The sequence below is a fragment of the Lobosporangium transversale genome, assembly GCF_002105155.1.
Source record: "Lobosporangium transversale strain NRRL 3116 chromosome Unknown BCR41scaffold_12, whole genome shotgun sequence".
NCBI classification, from domain to species: Eukaryota; Fungi; Mortierellomycota; class Mortierellomycetes; order Mortierellales; family Mortierellaceae; genus Lobosporangium; species Lobosporangium transversale.
The window spans coordinates 591,987-609,067 of NW_019028990.1; the positions used below are offsets into that span (position 1 = coordinate 591,987).

Sequence of the window (17,081 nt, forward strand, 5' to 3'; positions counted from 1 at the left end):
GTTGAAGGTGCAAATTACTGGATAGTGATGACTTCTTGGCAGTTGAAAAGAATATCTCGGCCAACGTATTATCGTTGAAGACTTTTAATTTGGAGTTTTTTTTTTTTTTTTTTTTTTTTTTTTGCCAGTCTAAGACCCTGATTGATCATTCATCGTCACTATCCTTGTCTATGAGCTTTCTTTTTGCCGCTGTTTTACCCCTATCTCAATCCCTGTCCCTACCTCGATCTCTGTCCCTATCTCGGTCTCGGCCTCTATCTCTGTCTCTGTCCCTGTCTCTATCTCTGTCTCTGTCCTTGTCTCGATCTCTTTCCCTATCCCGCCCTCTGTCCTTATCTCGACTCCTGTCCTTGTCTCGATCTCTATCCCTATCTCGACTCCTGTCCTTATCTCGATCTCTGCCCCTATCTCGGTCTTTATCCCTTTGCTTATCCTTATCTCTGTCTGAAGAGTGTGATCGAGATTTATCTGGTATCTTTCCCTTCTTTAAATCTGATAAATATTGACGGAAAATCGATTCTCGCAAGGACCCTGGCTTTAAACCCAGGAACCGCGGGTCCACTCTGTATTTCGTCATAAAATCCAGCCAAGTGGATGTCTTTGTAGTATACTCTTCCACCAGTCGCCTATATATATCCTCAGGCTTTGTAGAACTTGACGAAGTTGTGGTCGTTGTGGAATGCGAACTGGATTGATGAGAAGATTGTCGATCTCTTCCCTTCTTTTCTCTTTCTTTTCTCTCTTCCTCCTCCTTTTCTTTCGCCTCTTTTTCCTTGGCCTCTCTGAGTTCCTTAGCCCGGATTACACAAAAACTCTCAAACAAGGCTTCACGAACCTTTCTTTCCGGAATGAGATACATGCGTGGGTCTCGTTCAATTTTAGCAGATGCCTTTTCCCACGTGTCATATGGAGTGACCCCACGATCACGCATCATCTCCAAATAGGCCATCTCTCTTTCCTGAATATTGTCAGGCGAGATCTCCATTCTCGTATGTGCCTGCCGTTCGGACGCAGATGGGTGTGCCGTTCCTGCTGATGACTCAGCTCCTTGCTGAAGCATACGGAGCCGCTGCTCCAAAGCTTCATCTTCTTCTTCTTCTTCATCGCCTCCTTCATCTTGACTTGCCATATGTTGATCTGGATCACCTTCATCCATTTCGCCTTCCATCGCTGCCAACTGCCATGCTATATCATCTTCTGTCATCCTAGAAATGAACCAGAGTATTTTTGATTATAAGGAGTCAAATGGTGTTAAAACATGAAAGCCTATTTTCCCAATCAATTGTCCGAAAAAAAAAAAAAAAAAAAAAAAAAAAAAAAAAAAAAAACATACTCTGTGCCGGCTGCTGCTTGGTCATCCGCTCCGTTTTTCAACTTCTTCTCGCCTCCAGAGCCATCAACACCGCCATCATTGGGTCGCTTGAGTGTCAAAAGCCGCTGCTCCTCCTCTGCTTGCGCTTTCCGTTCTGCTTCCAACTTCTCTGTTTCGGCTTGTCCCATTTTGACGAGAATCTGCTCCAACTCAGGATTAGGCACCCATATAGAGATCTTGGTTTCCTTGTTATAGAAAAAAATGTTTTCCAGATTGGTCACAACAATGAACCATGGAGACTCCAACACCTGTGTCCTGGGAAAGAGATGAGAAAAAAAAAAAAAAAAAAAAAAAAAAAACAAGTTAGCAATACTATATAATTTGTTGTTGATCTATCGTCAACATTCATGACAAAAAGCATTCCTTACTTTTTAATCGCCTTTTCTTTTTTGACCTTTTTGGATTTTTTTGCTTTTCCATTGCCATCGCCAGCATTAGTCTCTGCTGGTTTACTTGGTTCTATAGATGCAGGCGGGGGGGCAACGCCCGGCGGATACAATGGTTGCTGACTGTTAGGTGGATAATAAGACACACCAGGTGGGGGTGGTATTCCGGAGGGTGCTGGTCCCTGTGGTAAAGGAGGACCCATCGTAGGTCTGATCCATGAGCTCTGTCCGGAGGCCGAGTTATAGTAATATGCCATGCCGTCAGGCGCCTTATGCTCAGTCCATCCTGGCGGCAGTAAGTTTGGAGGGGGTGGATGAAATGTTCCGGGAGGAGGAGGTGGTGGATGTCCAAACGGTCCTGCCATAGGCCCTCCACCTGACACTGGCATGGGCATGGGCATGGGCATGGGCATGGGCATGGACATTGGCATTGGTTGTCCTGGTAGCCCGCCAGAAGAGTAGCCACTATTGAAGTAGGGCGGCCCCGGCGGCCCCGGTGGTCCTGGTAGTCCTGGTCCTGGAGCGGAATTCATGGTGCAAAGAAAAAAGGCTGAGCAATTTACATGGAATACCTTTCCTTGACGGATATGTTCCGGACTGCTTTTAACATCCAAAAAAACAACCCTTTTTTTACATTTCATTCTTATTCATTTGCAATACTCGCTACACCACCAACTCATACAGACACAAATACTTCTCTATGGCAGATAGCCCAGACGCACCTTCAAGTGAACATGTTAAGCCCCGCGAGGTTCCATACTGTGGTTTCTGCTCATTGCCACCAGAGTACTGCGAGTTTGGACCTACTCTGGAAAAGTAAATGCTGAAGGCATCATCTGCACTTTTTTTTTTTTTTTTTTTTCCAATATCTAAACAAATGTTTCGTCTCATCATGACATTGTTATTGATTTTTTTTTAACTCTCTGGAACTTTTATCTATTATCAGATGTAAAGAATGGTTGAGCAGAAACGATAAAGTGCTGTATGCTATTTTGTATAATACTTTGGAGGATCAATTAGCGTCCACATCACTCGGCGAGAGCAAGCCAGAAGAAGACAAGAAGAGGGCAAAAGGTAGGCAGAAGCCAATATATATACATATATTACAGCGGCTTCCTTGCTTACAAGATCGGGTCCTTATTAATCCAATTTGGCTTTGCCTATGTCTTTTTTTATTTTTTCCTTCGATCACCCGAAAATCCTAATTAACAGAGGCTGCCAAGATTGAAAAGCAATTGCAGAAGAAGATGGTATGAAAGGAAACACCTTTTTTTTTGTAGGATTATAATAGTTGTTTTATATTGACGTTTATACTTACTGAAATTTATTTTCACAGGCATCCAAGGTTCTGATCAAGAGAATTGAACGGACCAAGAGAAAATGTGTCACATGTGTTTTTGGACTGGAGAACTTTGGTAATCCTAGGTTTTCAGAATCTTCGCTCATTCTTTTCACTCTTTTGTGTCCATATCTTAACAATATGTTATCGCTTATATTAATATGAATATTAGATGTCGACCTCAAGAAAGCAGCCAAACTTTTTGCCAACAAATTTGCATGTGGAGCATCAGTTACAAAGAATAACCAGGGCAATGATGAGATTGTAGTCCAGGGCGACCTATCGGACGAAATTTTCGAACTCATTCTGGAGCACTGGCCAATTGTGCCTGAAGATAACATTGATCTGATTGAGGACAAGAAGAAGGGCAAATAGTGAAAAAAAAAAAATAAGTAGAGAAAAATAAACTTTTTCTTGACATTTTTACGGAAGAGCAATTGTCGTGGAAAAAAAAAAAAAAAAAAAAAAAAGCTTAAACATTTTATCATTATATATAATATGCACCCTTGTGGAGTACATGTACTTTCCAAAAAGCGTTGGGACGATTCTTGACAGTTCATGCAGTTCCTAACCAATTGCTTCATGGCGAGATTTCATTAAGAGCATTTTATTCTGTGACTCCATGTTTTCTCAGCCAAAGACAATTTTAACTTTCGAGCGACATTTGACATTTGACATTCCTTTTTTTTTTTTTTTTTTTTTTTTTAACAAGTCCGAATGTCGCGACCCGCAAGAAGGCAAGTCGCCAAGGATAAAGTAATCGGCCCTCATCCCTCTGCAAGAGATAAACAGCAGTCGGGACAGACTTATAATATCTACTACGACCGATGGAGTGGAGGTGATAGTCGATCTCAGGGCTTAAACAGCAAAAGCAAAGCGCAGTATCGGTGTGATCCTATTAAGGATTCTGGGACCACCAAAGGGACCTACAACCCTAATGCATATTTTTGTGCCTTCTTTGCTAAAGGATGCTGCCCTCATGGGTAAGTAAAAAAAAAAAAAAAAAAAAAAAGGAAAAGATCTTAGTTTGCAAACAACTATAGAGTATGACTCACTCTGTCGCTTTATTGCTTTACATGACTTATGTCTTTTTTTCACCGACACCATTTATCATTAGAGAAGATTGTGCATGGCTGCATAGGCTACCGACACGTCAGGATCATGTTGAGTCTGGACTAGATGTTTTTGGACGTGAGCGATATGAAGAACATCGGGAGGATCGAGGTGGTGTGGGATCTATGCTATCCGACACCAAAACACTCTATGTGGGAAAGATACATATATCACCAGATATGCAAGCCATTGTTGAAAAACATTTCAAAGCATGGGGAGAAATTGAACGCATCAAAATTTTGAAGGATAAGGGGGTCGCATTTGTAACGTATCAGAGCCGACTGAATGCAGAGTTTGCTAAAGTGGCCATGACAGATCAATCTTTGGACCATGGAGAGGTAAGACGAGAAGAAATAATGATTGCTGATCTGCTGCAGTCGAAAGATTAGAGCAGTTAATTCTGAAGCGATATGGGCTGAACGGCTAAAATCGAGCCAATCTTCTTATATAGATCCTTAACATCAGATGGGCGACAGAAGATCCCAATCCAAGGTCACAAGCGATAGCAAAGCGAAAAGCAGTGGAGATGGCGCGTGAAGCTATCGAGTCCAAAATATCGGGGGATTATAAGCAGGCACAACATCTTCCTGGTTCCGAAGAAGCCATTATCGAACAATCAGAGAAACGACAACGCTATGACACCAACTTGAAAGAGACTCAACAATCGCAGCCAACATTATACATTGGAGCAGACGGTCTGTACTATTATGACTATGGTGATTATGGGTATAATTTTGAGACACAACAATATGATCCAGGTCGCTTGAGTCATTCTCAAGAGCACAATAAAAACAGCATCCAACAAAGTCAGCTCCAGGAAGAGTCAAAAGTGCCTTCACTCCAAGAACGAATCAAAGCATCACTATTAACCTCCGCAAATGCAGCGCCAAACCCCTCATTAGCTATAAGCGCCAAGGACAAAAAACCAGTGCCCGTAAAGTCTGCTCTAAGCGCTCTAGCCGGATATAGTTCAGATTCCGAGAGCGGAAGCGAGTCGTAATGTAATATCAGAATAACAACGACAGCTTTAATAGTAATAAAAACAATGACATAAAATAAATAATAATGGCGGAAGAGAATGGTTTCACTGCCTTTGCCTTAATAATGAAAAGACTAATGATCATCCTCTGACTCCCCAGGACAGATTTCCTTTAGATCTGTGGGACTATCATAAAGTGCGGAGCACCAGAAGCAATAACAGTACTCGTCTCGGAGGTATTTCACAACCCTATCAAGCTTTTCACGAACCTAAGTACAGTGGATGACAAAGGAAGTGAAGCGTAATGAGTCTCTAACCCTATCGTCATCATACAAACGAAGATCTCATCCATTAGGTACTTTACAACCCTACCTCTAACTGAGCAAATGAGGGCCGCTCTCCCCACTTGGGTGGCTCTTCGACTTCTTCTTGGACCACGTCTTCATATATTTCGGCACTTTGTAACGGATCTAGTTTTATCCGTTTCTCTACTCCGTGGCTGAGATCGTTTCCCCTTCTCTCGTCGTCACCAAGTTCTGACGTCATTAGTTCAGGTGTCACTCCTTGATCTTGCTCATTCTCTACATGAGCGCCAGGCCCCATCATTGATGTACCAAGAATTTCATCCGATACAGAATCATCAATCCACCAGAAAGGATTAGATCGTCTCCTTTGATTATGCTCTATATCAGCAGCAGGGTCAGATTCTTCTGGAACCTTCTTTTGGTTTTCTGGCTCCATCCGCTCCGTTTTTCTTCTTGCACTGTTAGAGTCCATGCGCATACAGATGCTTCGTGCTGCTGTAAGCTGACGGGTCCATTTCGCCAGATCAAATAGATCTCGCTTCTGACCACGGAAATCTTGATCGAATGCAAGGCGTGCTTCCTCTTCATGTCGCTTTAGTTCTTCCTCTGCCTGTCTTTTTCGCTCAGAATCCATCCCCAATCCCCCACGTCCCTGTTTAATCTCAATAGCCAGCGGTACTCTTAACGCTTCCGGACGAGCGGCTACATTCTCTGCGTTGAGATTTGAAGGTGATAAGGTAGGAACAAGTTCACTGTCTGATGATTGTTTACGTGCCCCTAATGTCCCACCTTTCCTAAAAGGAGGAGAGCAGAAGATGATAGAGGAAGGAATGTAATCAGAAAAGGTTGAACCGCTCAATGGGGAAAATAACATCGCCAAATAAAATAGGATAAAGTAAAATAAAATGAAATAAATAACAACCTACTTGAAGCCCATTTTGAGTAACATGGCCATGCCCTTGTTATCCTCTCCAATCTCCTTTTGCAAGCCCTGAGTACGTGCCTCTTTCTCACGTACATGGAGTGGTTTAGGGAGATTAGCAATATGTTCAAGTTGTTTTTGTCGTCGTCGCTCAGAGTAGGTCATATTGGCTTTTTTGGCCTTCACGTCCTGGTTCTCCTGCTGCACTAGGTTGTTCAGGAACGCTTCGGACATGTAGTCCTCCTCTTCAACTTCTTGTTGTGGTTGTTTTGGGTTAATCATTATACAAATTCAATGAATCAGCGTTTCTTGAAGCTAAAATGAGTTGAGGATGGTCGCAATTAATTATTTTTTTCTTTTAAAGCTGCGGACGCGTTCTTTGTTCTTTAGTTTGTATTAGACCGAAAAAGGGGCCACAGTAATATTAAAAACTTTATTCTGGTTTGAGGCCAAATACATAATCTAAGCTTAATGAGCATCGCTTTCTTTCTTATAAATACGGTCTCTTAGCAATCACTTTGTTAGTGCTCTGGAAAGCGACAAAAGGACGAGCATAGCAGGATAAATGTCTATGATCCAACTATTGACGGATTTGCCGTTTGGTGAATGGTGATAGTCTGATAGATGAATGCAGCACACGACTAATTTAGGAGCACAAACGCGATGTTTGCCTCCAAAAGAGTAATAATGCGAACAACAAGGATCGTTTTGATCTGTCCTTGTGAGATTTTGCCCACTCATTAAAGTTCGTTTTATACTGGAAATGTGACATTGATAAAAGAAAAGGGAGTATCTAGAATAACACCGAACTCATGCTTCATTAATGACTGTAAACCAAATGGCCTAGCCGAGTCACGTCTCCCATGCCTGTACCAATCAGTAAAGAGGAGACAACCGTATTCACTATGCATAAGCTACAATACCGCTCAATGCAGCTGTACCTATTGCATTTTATATAAAGAAAAGTAAGAGGTAGAAACGATACTGATAAAGAAGATTTATTAAGCCTGCAATATGTCTATCTTTTGGAGCTTAAAGTATATGCGCTCTAAGCCCGGAAAGCTCACTCTATAGTGCTTCAAAAGCAGCACACGAACACACCAGCTACGTGTGCCCTAATGTGATATTAGAAAACCTAACAAAGAAACCCTAGACGCCCAGCATGGGCGTCATTATTAAAATATTTATTTTACTTGACCTTGTGGCGGTTCAACAACTTCATTAACATAAATACAATTAAGTTCCAGCAAAGAGCAATATAAAGCATGTACGAGATGGCTTTCTTATAGTTGTCGAATGAAAATGTGTCCACTAACAGATGATGCTTGAGTTCATTATAGCTAAAAGGATAAATCATAATAAAAAGATGTATAAGTTAACCATAACAAATCCATTATTATTATTATTATTATTATTATTATTATATATATATATTTTTTTTTTGGCTTGAAGAGTGATAAACTTACTCTCTGAATTCCATTTCTTTCAGATAAAATGCCTCAACTGCCCATCTTGGGGCACTAACAGTCCAAAGCCAGCGAACAGAGGCATATCTGGGGCTCGTCATGACCTTGTATAGACGAGGCGATGAACCGCTGAAGACCAGAGCCCATGTAAGAGACATACCCGTCCCTGCCAACCCAAGCATAGAGCGATTGAAGGCCGCTGAGACGAAGTAGCCCAGAGCAAACGCGTTGATGTATATAATTAAGACAAGTGCCAACAGCTGAGTCATCTTCTGGTTATATGCAAAGAAGAATATGAATGAACTTGTATACATGCAGGCTATTGCATTGGAAATAGGAAATCAATATAAAATAAGAGTCAGGGATGTGTTTCAATAGAATTACTTTCACATCTCTATAACGAATTTAATGACTTACTAGCAACGATCATACGAGGCACATCGGCCAGGATCTTGGCAAGATAGTACGGGAGAGTAGGCATGCCTGCGGAGGAATCACGCCAAAACACAGCTATAAAATAATTAAAATGATCGTAATTGTAATAAGTGATAAGTGATACTTTTTACTTTATTTTTATCCTTGAATCTTGGTGTCATACCTTTTTCGTCGCCGAATGTACGAGTCCCGACACTAATGCCTGCGAAAAATATTCCGAGCGTCATAAACATGCCAACATAACCAATGTCATCGAAGGGCGTTGCACATGTTAACTGCAACGCTGGGGGCGCTATCGCGCAAATCTCGGCTGGTTGACGGGCTACATTTAGCATATGTAGCAAGGCAAGCAGGTTAGGGAAAATAAAAAATAAAAGATACAGACAGATATCGATATATAGTTTTTTTGTTTCAAAACTTACGGATATACAACATGTCTTTAGAAGCAAATGATACACAAAGGCCACAAGCCAAATGTAAAGCCTGGTCTCCCAAGAAATCGAGTTGGGATCGATAGTTTTGTAGGCAAGCACGCCTGAAACTGTTTTTTTTTTTTTTTTTTTTTTTTACATATAAATAATAACAATCAATGAAAAAAAAATTGGCTTAGCACATTAACAATGTTAGCACATCATAATGTATAAAAGACAAGAGCTCACCAGAGGATGAAGACACTGCCGAACGATGGTGTTTCGCGGACTGGATCTTTTTCTCCTGTAAACTTGCACTTGATGCTCCAAAGCCAATGACTAAACTCGTCTGCGACATCTCTGCACCAGTATCCAATGTCCGCCCAAGTGGAGATCAAGGACATATGAACAGATGACAAAAACCCGTGCTTTTTAAGGCTCTTATTAGACTTCTCAGTGCTATCACATGAGGTATAACTGGATGAACCTTCCAGAGTAGAAATGGGGACGCTATATGTAGGTGACTGAGGCCGAGAAGTTTGATGCAAAGCCATTGTTGAAATATGGCAATTATACTCCACAAGAGCTGCTGCTGTTGTCAGTCCGAATCGCTTCTCTTCAAGACGGTAGTCATGGTCATGGGCATCCAGGTGCATTCCAGTCTGTTTGGCCAAGTCATGCTTGATAGGAGATGCCTGATTCGAGTCATAGTTCGAAAGGTGGACAGTGGTCATGGTGTCGCTCTCGTGGATAGCATGTCTCCCTGCTTTGCTCATATCTCTGTCATTACTGTACTGTTCCCAATGGACGAATAGCTCATTGACTCGCTCTTTTGGACTCTTGCTCCTGGGGCTTCGCCGATCATTATGAGGTCGCTCCTGGCTATTGTCGCCCCCACGCCTTCTAAAATAGCCTAACGAAGCTGATGAGGCTTTTTCCACACGCCCGGCAGCAAGGGAGATGAAGAAGTCTGCTGGACTTTCGCCGTCGGGGACAGGATATCCGATGCTTTCAAAGTAATGAGCAGCCTCCTCTCGAGGGCCAGCGTATACAACACGGCCGCCCGCACCCAAAAGTAACAAATCATCAAATTGATTGAAAGCATGGGGCGATGGTGAGTGAACGATCGCTGCTACTGTCAAAAACTGCTCTTGAGCAATTTGCTTAAGCAGTTTACAGACTTCAAGTGAGGTAGCGGAGTCAAGGCCCGATGTTGGTTCATCCAAAAATAGGATCGAGGGAGAAGCGACAAGCTCCATGCCAATATTGACACGCTTGCGCTCACCGCCTGAAACACCGCGTGTTTCGATATCGCCGATGGGATTATCCATAATATGACCAATTCCAAGGAATTGAATTACCTCCAAGACCTTAAGGCGCTTTTCGTTATGACTCATGTGGACAGGCTGTCGCATTCTTGCTGAATGCTAAAAAGAGAGAGAAAGATACAAATACAAACAGGAACATTGTCAAGCTTGGGCAAGCAACCAAAATTGAGGGGATAGTAGCTAGATTCTAAGCGTAGAGAGAACACTCACCATCAAAATCTCGCGAACAGTCAATTCTGATAGCATGATATCCTCCTGAGGAACGAACCCAATTAATTTCTTCCAGAGACTCAGTGTCTGTTCTTTACCATTGACTTTGATAATTCCGTCTGTCTTGGCGACCTTTCCAGCGAGGATTGACAAGAAGGTTGTCTTCCCTGCGCCCGAGGGTCCCATAACAGCACATGTTCTACCAGCAATAAGTCTTCCGCTGATATTCTGAGCGATTTAGTTAAGTTATGCGACATAAAGAGGAAATATTCGAGGTGATAAATATCCAGTAATAAGGTAAAATACACAGCATTCACATTGTTTGGAGCAAAAAGTTTTTCTTTCTCTCTTTTCTCCTCTCTCTTTCTCTCTTCTTTTTACCTTAATAATATCAGAACCTGTCGGCAAGGTCAACCCCAAATTTTCAAAACAGATATCAAATGAACGTTCTGCTCTGGGCAGTGTCATCGTGCTGGCATTCATATTTCCAGCAGCCGCAGCTGCAAGAGCCAGGCTACGCTGGCTGGCCGCGAAGTCATATGCACCTTCTAAACCGCCGCCACCGCCACCACCGCCCCGTGATCTTGACGAAGCTGCCCTAATCCTATCCTCGATTATTATAGACTGTGCAAGCTCTGCAACTTCCTTCTTACGCCTCTTCTCACTCTCTATTTCAGCACTATTGTCACCCAATTCACGAAGACGTCGAGAATAGCGAATGTGCTGTGCTCTAACGATCCTCTTTTTGATCGCAAACATCCCCATAACAAACAATGCAAATACCAACAAGACTGCACCTAGACCATATTTCTCAATCGCAGATGTACCACGTGGGCAGAACCCTAAGAAATTGCACGGAAGCTGGAGAAATAAGAAAGACGCAAGGTGAGTATATCCATCAAGTATAAAAGATAAAATAGATAAATGAAAGTAAATAAAAACAATAATAATAAGTAGAAGATGACGATTACTTACAGCCCTAGTTGAAGCAAGTGGACAAAAGTATCCCTCAGGGCAAACCTCTATTGATTTGGTATCAGTGCTACATAAGTACCCTTTGCAGCAAAGGGTTGGCTGCGCTGTATTTTCTGGACAATAGAATCCAGGGAGGCATGGCACCGAAATATTGGGCGCAGCACAAAAGTTGCTGTGTTCAATCAAGTTTAAAAAAAGCAAAAATAAGTCAAACAAAATAACAAAACAAAACTTGACAAAACATTCAAAGTAAAAAATAAAATAAATAAAATAAAAAATCCAGCATACCCAGCCTCACATTCCCAGACTAGGCCTGCTGGAGTGTCATTGGGGCTCGTAGGAGTCGAGGCCACAGGGCATTCTAGCAAGTCAACCTGAGTATAGATGAACATTAAAACATGACGAAAAGAGAAAAGAATTGAATGAAGGCAATGCTAGAGTTGAGATCTATGCTTGTGTGTTTCTCATTCCAAAGGAAAATGGCCATTTCGGGAACTTACTGTTGGATCCTTGAAGGATTTCATTGTATAGAAGAAGCTGAAGATGCTCTTTTCAGGCTCAAAGTCCAATGGTAATTGAGTAAGGACATCGGTCCGGGTCTCATTCGCATGAAAATCACGTACAATCTGTTGAAGCTTTTCCAAGCTGAGGTCCTTTGAGGACTTCAGTCCGGTGGGCAAAAGAGCCTTTGTAACAGTCTCCAGCTGGCTATTATTCAAGCCTTCAAAGGGCCCGAACGACTTGGGGTCAAGTAGTGCTTGTAGTTCAACTAGATTCTTTTGTTCTGGGTGAGATTGGTGAAGATCATCCCTCTTTCTGGGCTCTTTTGGCTGCTTCTTGTTATCGGCTGCATCACCACGTCGAAAAAGAGTTTCAGGCGATGAAAAATCATCTGGGGCCATGTCTGGTTCTATATAGCTCCCCATCATTTAGAGCTGATATTTATCTGGAGAATAGAGGAGACAAAGAGTACTAAAGAATATTAAAAATATTACAGGGCTATGTTAGGCTGGGCAAAGAGCGGAGTGAAAGATTATCGATGCTTTGGAGAAAGATGAACTAAAAAAGACGAAAAAAACAGGGAACTTGAAAATGACTGAAAATGAAGGGGCCAGGAAAAATCAGCGGTTCTAGAGTGATATGCAAGTTCTTACAGGAGGAAGGAAATGAAATCAGAGGAAGAAGATGAAATAGATTATGCAAAATCAGAAGATAGAAGGGTAAAATTGTGAAGAATGCTATTGCATAGAAATGATACTGGTAAAAAGTTAATAAGGAAAGAAGGATTATGATAATAGACTGTGAGTTTTTCTATATACTCCGTGCTGTAGTTGAGGATGGATTGAGTAATGCTGACAAGAGAGGATCTTTCCCTTTATCTCAGCGTCAGAGAGCATGCACTCTTTGACAAATGTACGAAGAAATACATGAAGGTCCCTTCGCGCGTGTATATAGTTTCTCATACTCGTCCTAGTCTGTCCCAGGAGTGAATTATCTAGTGTAGATTGGAGCGCCTCCGATCATGTTGGCTTTGTAACCTCCAACCCTTAAGAGGCGGATGAAGATTCGATCTTGCCAAATGTGAAAAATGACTCCCAACAGGCAATTAAGCATGGACAATTGCATTAGCATGCAGCTTGCTTCTTTTCCTCAACCATCCCTTTATCCTTCACAACTACATCCACTTGTCATTCATTTCAACTTCTAAGTCTCTGTTTTTTCTAACGGACCGCCATTCTTGCGCTTTGCGCGTTGCATATTGTCTCTGTGTGCTCTTCAGTTCTGTCCCTCATCATCTCCAAGTTGCGATTTATTGGAGCGATTCAACTCATCACAGGCAGAAACTCAAATAAAGGCTCTCGAACAGCAGCAACAACCACTTTTTTATTTTTATTTTTTCTTCCCTTCTTTCCTTCCTTTGTTTCCTCTTCCCGCCTTTCCTTCCTTTGTTTCCTCTTCCTGCTCTTGTGTATATTTTTTGTGCACATGAGTTCCGACTTACGGACATCCGCCAGAGATCTGTTATCGTTGGCACAGAAAGTGAGCAGTAAGTATGATATCTAGAATTTCTCCCGAAAACGATCCTTCCATCATGAGCTCATCAATTTGTTTATTTTTTATTTTATAGCCGTATTACAACGACATAATGACAGATTACTGGCAGGAGATCACGGGCCAATTGGGCCTGAGGAAGAAGCCTCGCGGTCAGAACAATGTCAGAGAGGTACCATCGTAGTTGATGTTTTTTTTTTTTTTTTTTTTTTTTGTTTATAGCCGTTGTTGTCGGTTCATTGATTGGCGAACCTTCTCGTGGATCTACTTCCCCTTCTCCCCCTGAATTTTAGCCATTGATGTGCGTAGACAAGTGTGGGAAAGTAGTAGATCGTTGAAGAGTGCTTTGGAACACGTGGAAGACATTGAGGATGAGGACGAACCCCGGATACTACGCGAACCTATGGATGCTCTACAGATTCACATTAGAGATGCACTCAAAAGTAACGTTATTGTTCGATAAGGAGCTCTTCCCATGTATGTGATTCAGACAATACCTCCAGAAAAATTAAGGTATGAAGCTAACTTTTTTTTTATTTTTTATTTGCTTCTGCACATGTCCATAGTCGCATCAGATGCAGAATCCAAGAGTTCGCAATCAAAAGGGGCTGTCAACGGTTCAGAAGAAGAAGAATACGGAGAGCAAAGGAGATCTTCATTTGAGATATTATCCAAGTCATCTTCAATCTCTACAGGATCTGGAGCACGTGTGGTGATCCCAGATATGCCGGGATCTTCTCTTACTGCTTCGATGCATCGCCATCCTGTTGGTCTTTTCTCTACATCCCCTAACTTCGCTGCCCAAACACCATTTTCATCTATAGCAAGGCGTGGATCCGTATCTTTACCACGGCTTTCGTCTGTAATAACGCCATCAGCTACATCAACACCAACAATAGCTTCATCAACACTATTATCCTCAGAAACATTAAGCCCACCTGGTCCATTAGAGCCACCAACAGAGCTGGTTACAGCTGCAGCAGATTTAAAAGATTCCACAGAGACTAGTCTGCCGTTGTCATTCTCATCAGCAGTAACACCAACTGCAGCAATCCACAAGGTCACTTCAGCAATTGAACCTATGAACCCCCTATCGCCATTACCGTCACAGCACGAAAGAAAGTCATCATCCTCTAAGATCACAGCTGTACCTTCATCAGGATCACAGACACAACAACCATCAAAATCGACTATGGTTGCGCTTGCTGACTCCCCATTATCCATTGCTACGGCGCCACTGCCATTGTCGCCACCAATGGTACCCAAAAAACTAAATAAAAAAACTTTTGATTCTGCAGCTACATCACCGTCATCACCATCATCATCTTCTTCGCTTTCAGTATCCTCTGTCACTACCTTTGCAACGGCAATGACATCGGCGCCAAACACTCCACATTCACCGCCAGTCAATTCTTTAGGATCTTGTAAGCCCATAGAACAGCAACAGCTTCAGCAGCCTCAGCAGCCTCAGCAGCCTCAACAACCTCGCCAGGCTCAACAGCCTCGTAGGGTGCCTCGGGGACTATTTTCTTCAACCTTAACGACAACGAATTCTTCAGAACCAGGACTCTACGCTCCTATAGCACAGAAGGATTTACTCAGCGTCAATGGCGGAGCCAGTTTTAGCATTCTCAATGACCAGATTAAAAGCTCGGAGGTATCAGAGGGGTCTTCTGAGCGACTAATAACAACAGGGCACAGCACCGATAGTGCAATCACTTCCATAGAGTCGTCATTACGAAAGCCTTGGACGTCACTGCCACAATCACCTCAGACCCCTCCACCGCCCAGCTCCTCGTCTCCGGTGTTATCAACGCCAAATGGATCCAAGAGTCCAGCCTCAACATCAATATACCGATCGCAGGCCAAGCCTTCGCCCATTCAGACTGCTAGCCCCAATGGAAATCCAAAGAAACCAAATCATCAAAATGATGATCGAGAAGAACATATATCTCAACTAGCCAGGGATCTAGAACGAGCTATGAATCCGACACCTACAGAGCCTGTTCCCCAGTCATATTTTCTTCAGGGTGAAGGTCTACTGCAACGTATCCCTAACGATGAGGGCGACGAGCATAACCACCAGTCTAGTTCCGATCAAGCAGACTCTCCCACTACTGCCGCCACTACTATGGGAGCTTCTCCAAGTCTGTCACGCAGCGGTAGTGGTGGATCTTTGCGTCGTCAGCGATCTGGAGGGAAAAGGAGGTTTAGATTTGCGCGCTCTCGATCAAGAAACCAACCTAGAGCGCAACATGAAAGTAGGAGAAGATCATCTCTTTTGCCTATTGAGGTTGGATACATGGATACGATAACACCACCATCATCAGCGGCTCTAGCCCATGGGTGGTTTTTTGACTCACCAGTACATCTACAATCCATTCCTAGCCCTGGTACTGGTATTCATGTTGATAGTCATCACCATCACTCTTCTTCAGCAACATCCAGTCTCTCGCTGCAGGACAAATTCTTGACCTGGGCTGTTCAGGCAAAGCGTTATTGGCACCCATTACAGGGACCTCATATACCTTTTGCAGAATCAGTAAGCGTCGGGAACCCCATTCGGCTTGGCAAAGGCATCGGCTCGTTCACTGCCTATACAGTCACTCTCACACTCTGCAATCCTTCCCCCTCTTCTTCTTCAATGGTCGCCACCACTGTTGTCCCCAATCCTCCTTCAACAAATTCAACCTCAGATAGGGGTAACGGCAGTGATACTCAGTATAGCTATATACAACAACAGCGACAGCAACGAGAAGAACAAGCAGGGTCTGAAGGATCAATGACAGTCATGAGGAATATTGATAATTATCAATTAGCACCACGATCAAGTCTTGACTCGAATCGCTCTACGATTTCAAAGACACAAAATAAGGCCTCAATCCAGATGTCTCGATCAATATCTTTTCAGGGGTTGGGGAGCTCTGCAGAAAGGCTATTGATGGAATTACAGTCGCCAGTGGAGGAAATTTGTCCCTCCGTTCTTCCTTCTCTTCCACCATTAGAAGCGATAGAAACCCCTGCTTCCAGCTCTCCCAATACAACAGCATCTTTCCACCAAAGAGAAACGCATACAGATACGACAACAACGACAACAACGCTATCGTCGGCTCTTGAGAATTCTGCTCGGATCGTTTGTGTACGTAAACGATACTCTGATTTTGTTATTTTACGAGCACAATTGATTGAAATGCTCAGAAGCTTCAGCAGAAGGAATAGCCTTTCTGGAGAACGCGGTCGACAGCTATCGCGACAGGATCATCATCAACCTTTAGTTTCTCATTCCGTATCTCCATCCTTTGTTGGACAGCCATCTCCACCATTATCATCACCATCCTTTGGAGCCTACTCTTCTCGGCATACTTCACAGGGGCATAATGATGGTGACAATGATGATGGTTATAGTCATGAGGACGAGGATGAGGCGGATGGGGACAATGAGAATGAGAATGGAAACGAAGGCAGACTGGCGGATGAAGATGATATATATGAATACCAATCACGGCGTTCTTTATCGGAGGCAACTTCTACAAGTACAGCCAACAGGAACGCCGCGTCATTGATATGTAACCGTGTTATCCGTGGAATCCCCAAACTTCCCCCTAAGAAAATGGTGGGTAGGTTCAAACCAGCCTTTGTGGAGAAACGACGACGGGAGTTGGAGTATTTCTTGGAATGGGTGGTAGCTCACCCAATCATTGGTGGTTGCCCTGTCGTGGTGCAATGGTTCCTTGGCCAGTCGACACTGTAAAAAAAAAAAAAAAAAAAAAAAAAAAAAAAACCTTACCA

At 42.9% G+C, this 17,081-nt stretch overlaps 6 protein-coding genes across 6 annotated transcripts; 3 read left to right on the forward strand and 3 right to left on the reverse strand.

Annotated features, from left to right (window-relative positions):
- Positions 1-123: 123 nt before the first annotated feature.
- Positions 124-2,312, reverse strand: BCR41DRAFT_421001 (hypothetical protein). Its single transcript, XM_022029972.1, has 3 exons — positions 1,741-2,312; positions 1,334-1,627; positions 124-1,205 (listed from the first exon to the last, which is right to left on the reverse strand). The coding sequence occupies exons 1-3, from the start codon at positions 2,289-2,291 to the stop codon at positions 206-208; spliced, it is 1,845 nt and encodes a 614-aa protein (XP_021882880.1). The 5' UTR covers positions 2,292-2,312; the 3' UTR covers positions 124-205.
- On the forward strand, positions 2,096-3,548 carry BCR41DRAFT_29043 (translation machinery-associated protein 22). Its single transcript, XM_022020344.1, has 6 exons — positions 2,096-2,292; positions 2,443-2,574; positions 2,705-2,832; positions 2,971-3,008; positions 3,095-3,173; positions 3,270-3,548. The coding sequence occupies exons 2-6, from the start codon at positions 2,459-2,461 to the stop codon at positions 3,470-3,472; spliced, it is 564 nt and encodes a 187-aa protein (XP_021882881.1). The 5' UTR covers positions 2,096-2,292; positions 2,443-2,458; the 3' UTR covers positions 3,473-3,548.
- A 257-nt stretch (positions 3,549-3,805) lies between these two features.
- On the forward strand, positions 3,806-5,210 carry BCR41DRAFT_303538 (hypothetical protein; the record flags this gene model as incomplete). Its single annotated transcript, XM_022020719.1, has 3 exons — positions 3,806-4,080; positions 4,215-4,548; positions 4,662-5,210. Coding segments are annotated over 3 exons (1,158 nt in total), but the record flags the coding sequence as incomplete, so codon positions are not given.
- Positions 5,211-5,228: 18 nt separating this feature from the next.
- Positions 5,229-6,763, reverse strand: BCR41DRAFT_334827 (hypothetical protein). The gene is made up of 3 exons (XM_022021956.1): positions 6,421-6,763; positions 5,562-6,288; positions 5,229-5,458 (listed from the first exon to the last, which is right to left on the reverse strand). The coding sequence occupies exons 1-3, from the start codon at positions 6,696-6,698 to the stop codon at positions 5,324-5,326; spliced, it is 1,140 nt and encodes a 379-aa protein (XP_021882883.1). The 5' UTR covers positions 6,699-6,763; the 3' UTR covers positions 5,229-5,323.
- An 842-nt stretch (positions 6,764-7,605) lies between these two features.
- BCR41DRAFT_394886 (hypothetical protein) lies at positions 7,606-12,142 on the reverse strand (the record flags this gene model as incomplete). The annotated part of the gene is made up of 11 exons (XM_022028680.1): positions 7,606-7,756; positions 7,883-8,201; positions 8,300-8,392; positions 8,481-8,639; positions 8,740-8,858; positions 8,977-10,154; positions 10,266-10,493; positions 10,647-11,126; positions 11,241-11,412; positions 11,529-11,614; positions 11,741-12,142. The coding sequence occupies 11 exons, from the start codon at positions 12,140-12,142 to the stop codon at positions 7,606-7,608; spliced, it is 3,387 nt and encodes a 1,128-aa protein (XP_021882884.1).
- A 743-nt stretch (positions 12,143-12,885) lies between these two features.
- Positions 12,886-17,043, forward strand: BCR41DRAFT_421006 (hypothetical protein; the record flags this gene model as incomplete). The annotated part of the gene is made up of 4 exons (XM_022029973.1): positions 12,886-13,287; positions 13,369-13,464; positions 13,586-13,735; positions 13,859-17,043. The coding sequence occupies exons 1-4, from the start codon at positions 13,227-13,229 to the stop codon at positions 17,041-17,043; spliced, it is 3,492 nt and encodes a 1,163-aa protein (XP_021882885.1). The 5' UTR covers positions 12,886-13,226.
- Positions 17,044-17,081: the final 38 nt, after the last annotated feature.

What these genes read in the sequence shown, in the direction of transcription:
- BCR41DRAFT_421001 (XM_022029972.1), bottom strand. Translation starts at nt 2,291, where the DNA reads ATGAATTCCGCTCCAGGACCAGGACTACCAGGACCACCGGGGCCGCCG. An exon ending in AAAGAAAAGGCGATTAAAAA is followed by an intron (nt 1,628 to 1,740) that starts GTAAGGAATGCT and finishes TCTCTTTCCCAG; the next exon opens with GACACAGGTGTTGGAGTCTC. An exon ending in CAAGCAGCAGCCGGCACAGA is followed by an intron (nt 1,206 to 1,333) that starts GTATGTTTTTTT and finishes GTTCATTTCTAG; the next exon opens with GATGACAGAAGATGATATAG.
- BCR41DRAFT_29043 (XM_022020344.1), top strand. Translation starts at nt 2,459, where the DNA reads ATGGCAGATAGCCCAGACGCACCTTCAAGTGAACATGTTAAGCCCCGC. An exon ending in AGACAAGAAGAGGGCAAAAG is followed by an intron (nt 2,833 to 2,970) that starts GTAGGCAGAAGC and finishes CCTAATTAACAG; the next exon opens with AGGCTGCCAAGATTGAAAAG. An exon ending in AGCAATTGCAGAAGAAGATG is followed by an intron (nt 3,009 to 3,094) that starts GTATGAAAGGAA and finishes TTATTTTCACAG; the next exon opens with GCATCCAAGGTTCTGATCAA.
- BCR41DRAFT_334827 (XM_022021956.1), bottom strand. Translation starts at nt 6,698, where the DNA reads ATGATTAACCCAAAACAACCACAACAAGAAGTTGAAGAGGAGGACTAC. An exon ending in TTACTCAAAATGGGCTTCAA is followed by an intron (nt 6,289 to 6,420) that starts GTAGGTTGTTAT and finishes TCCTCCTTTTAG; the next exon opens with GAAAGGTGGGACATTAGGGG. An exon ending in CCTCATTTGCTCAGTTAGAG is followed by an intron (nt 5,459 to 5,561) that starts GTAGGGTTGTAA and finishes CACTGTACTTAG; the next exon opens with GTTCGTGAAAAGCTTGATAG.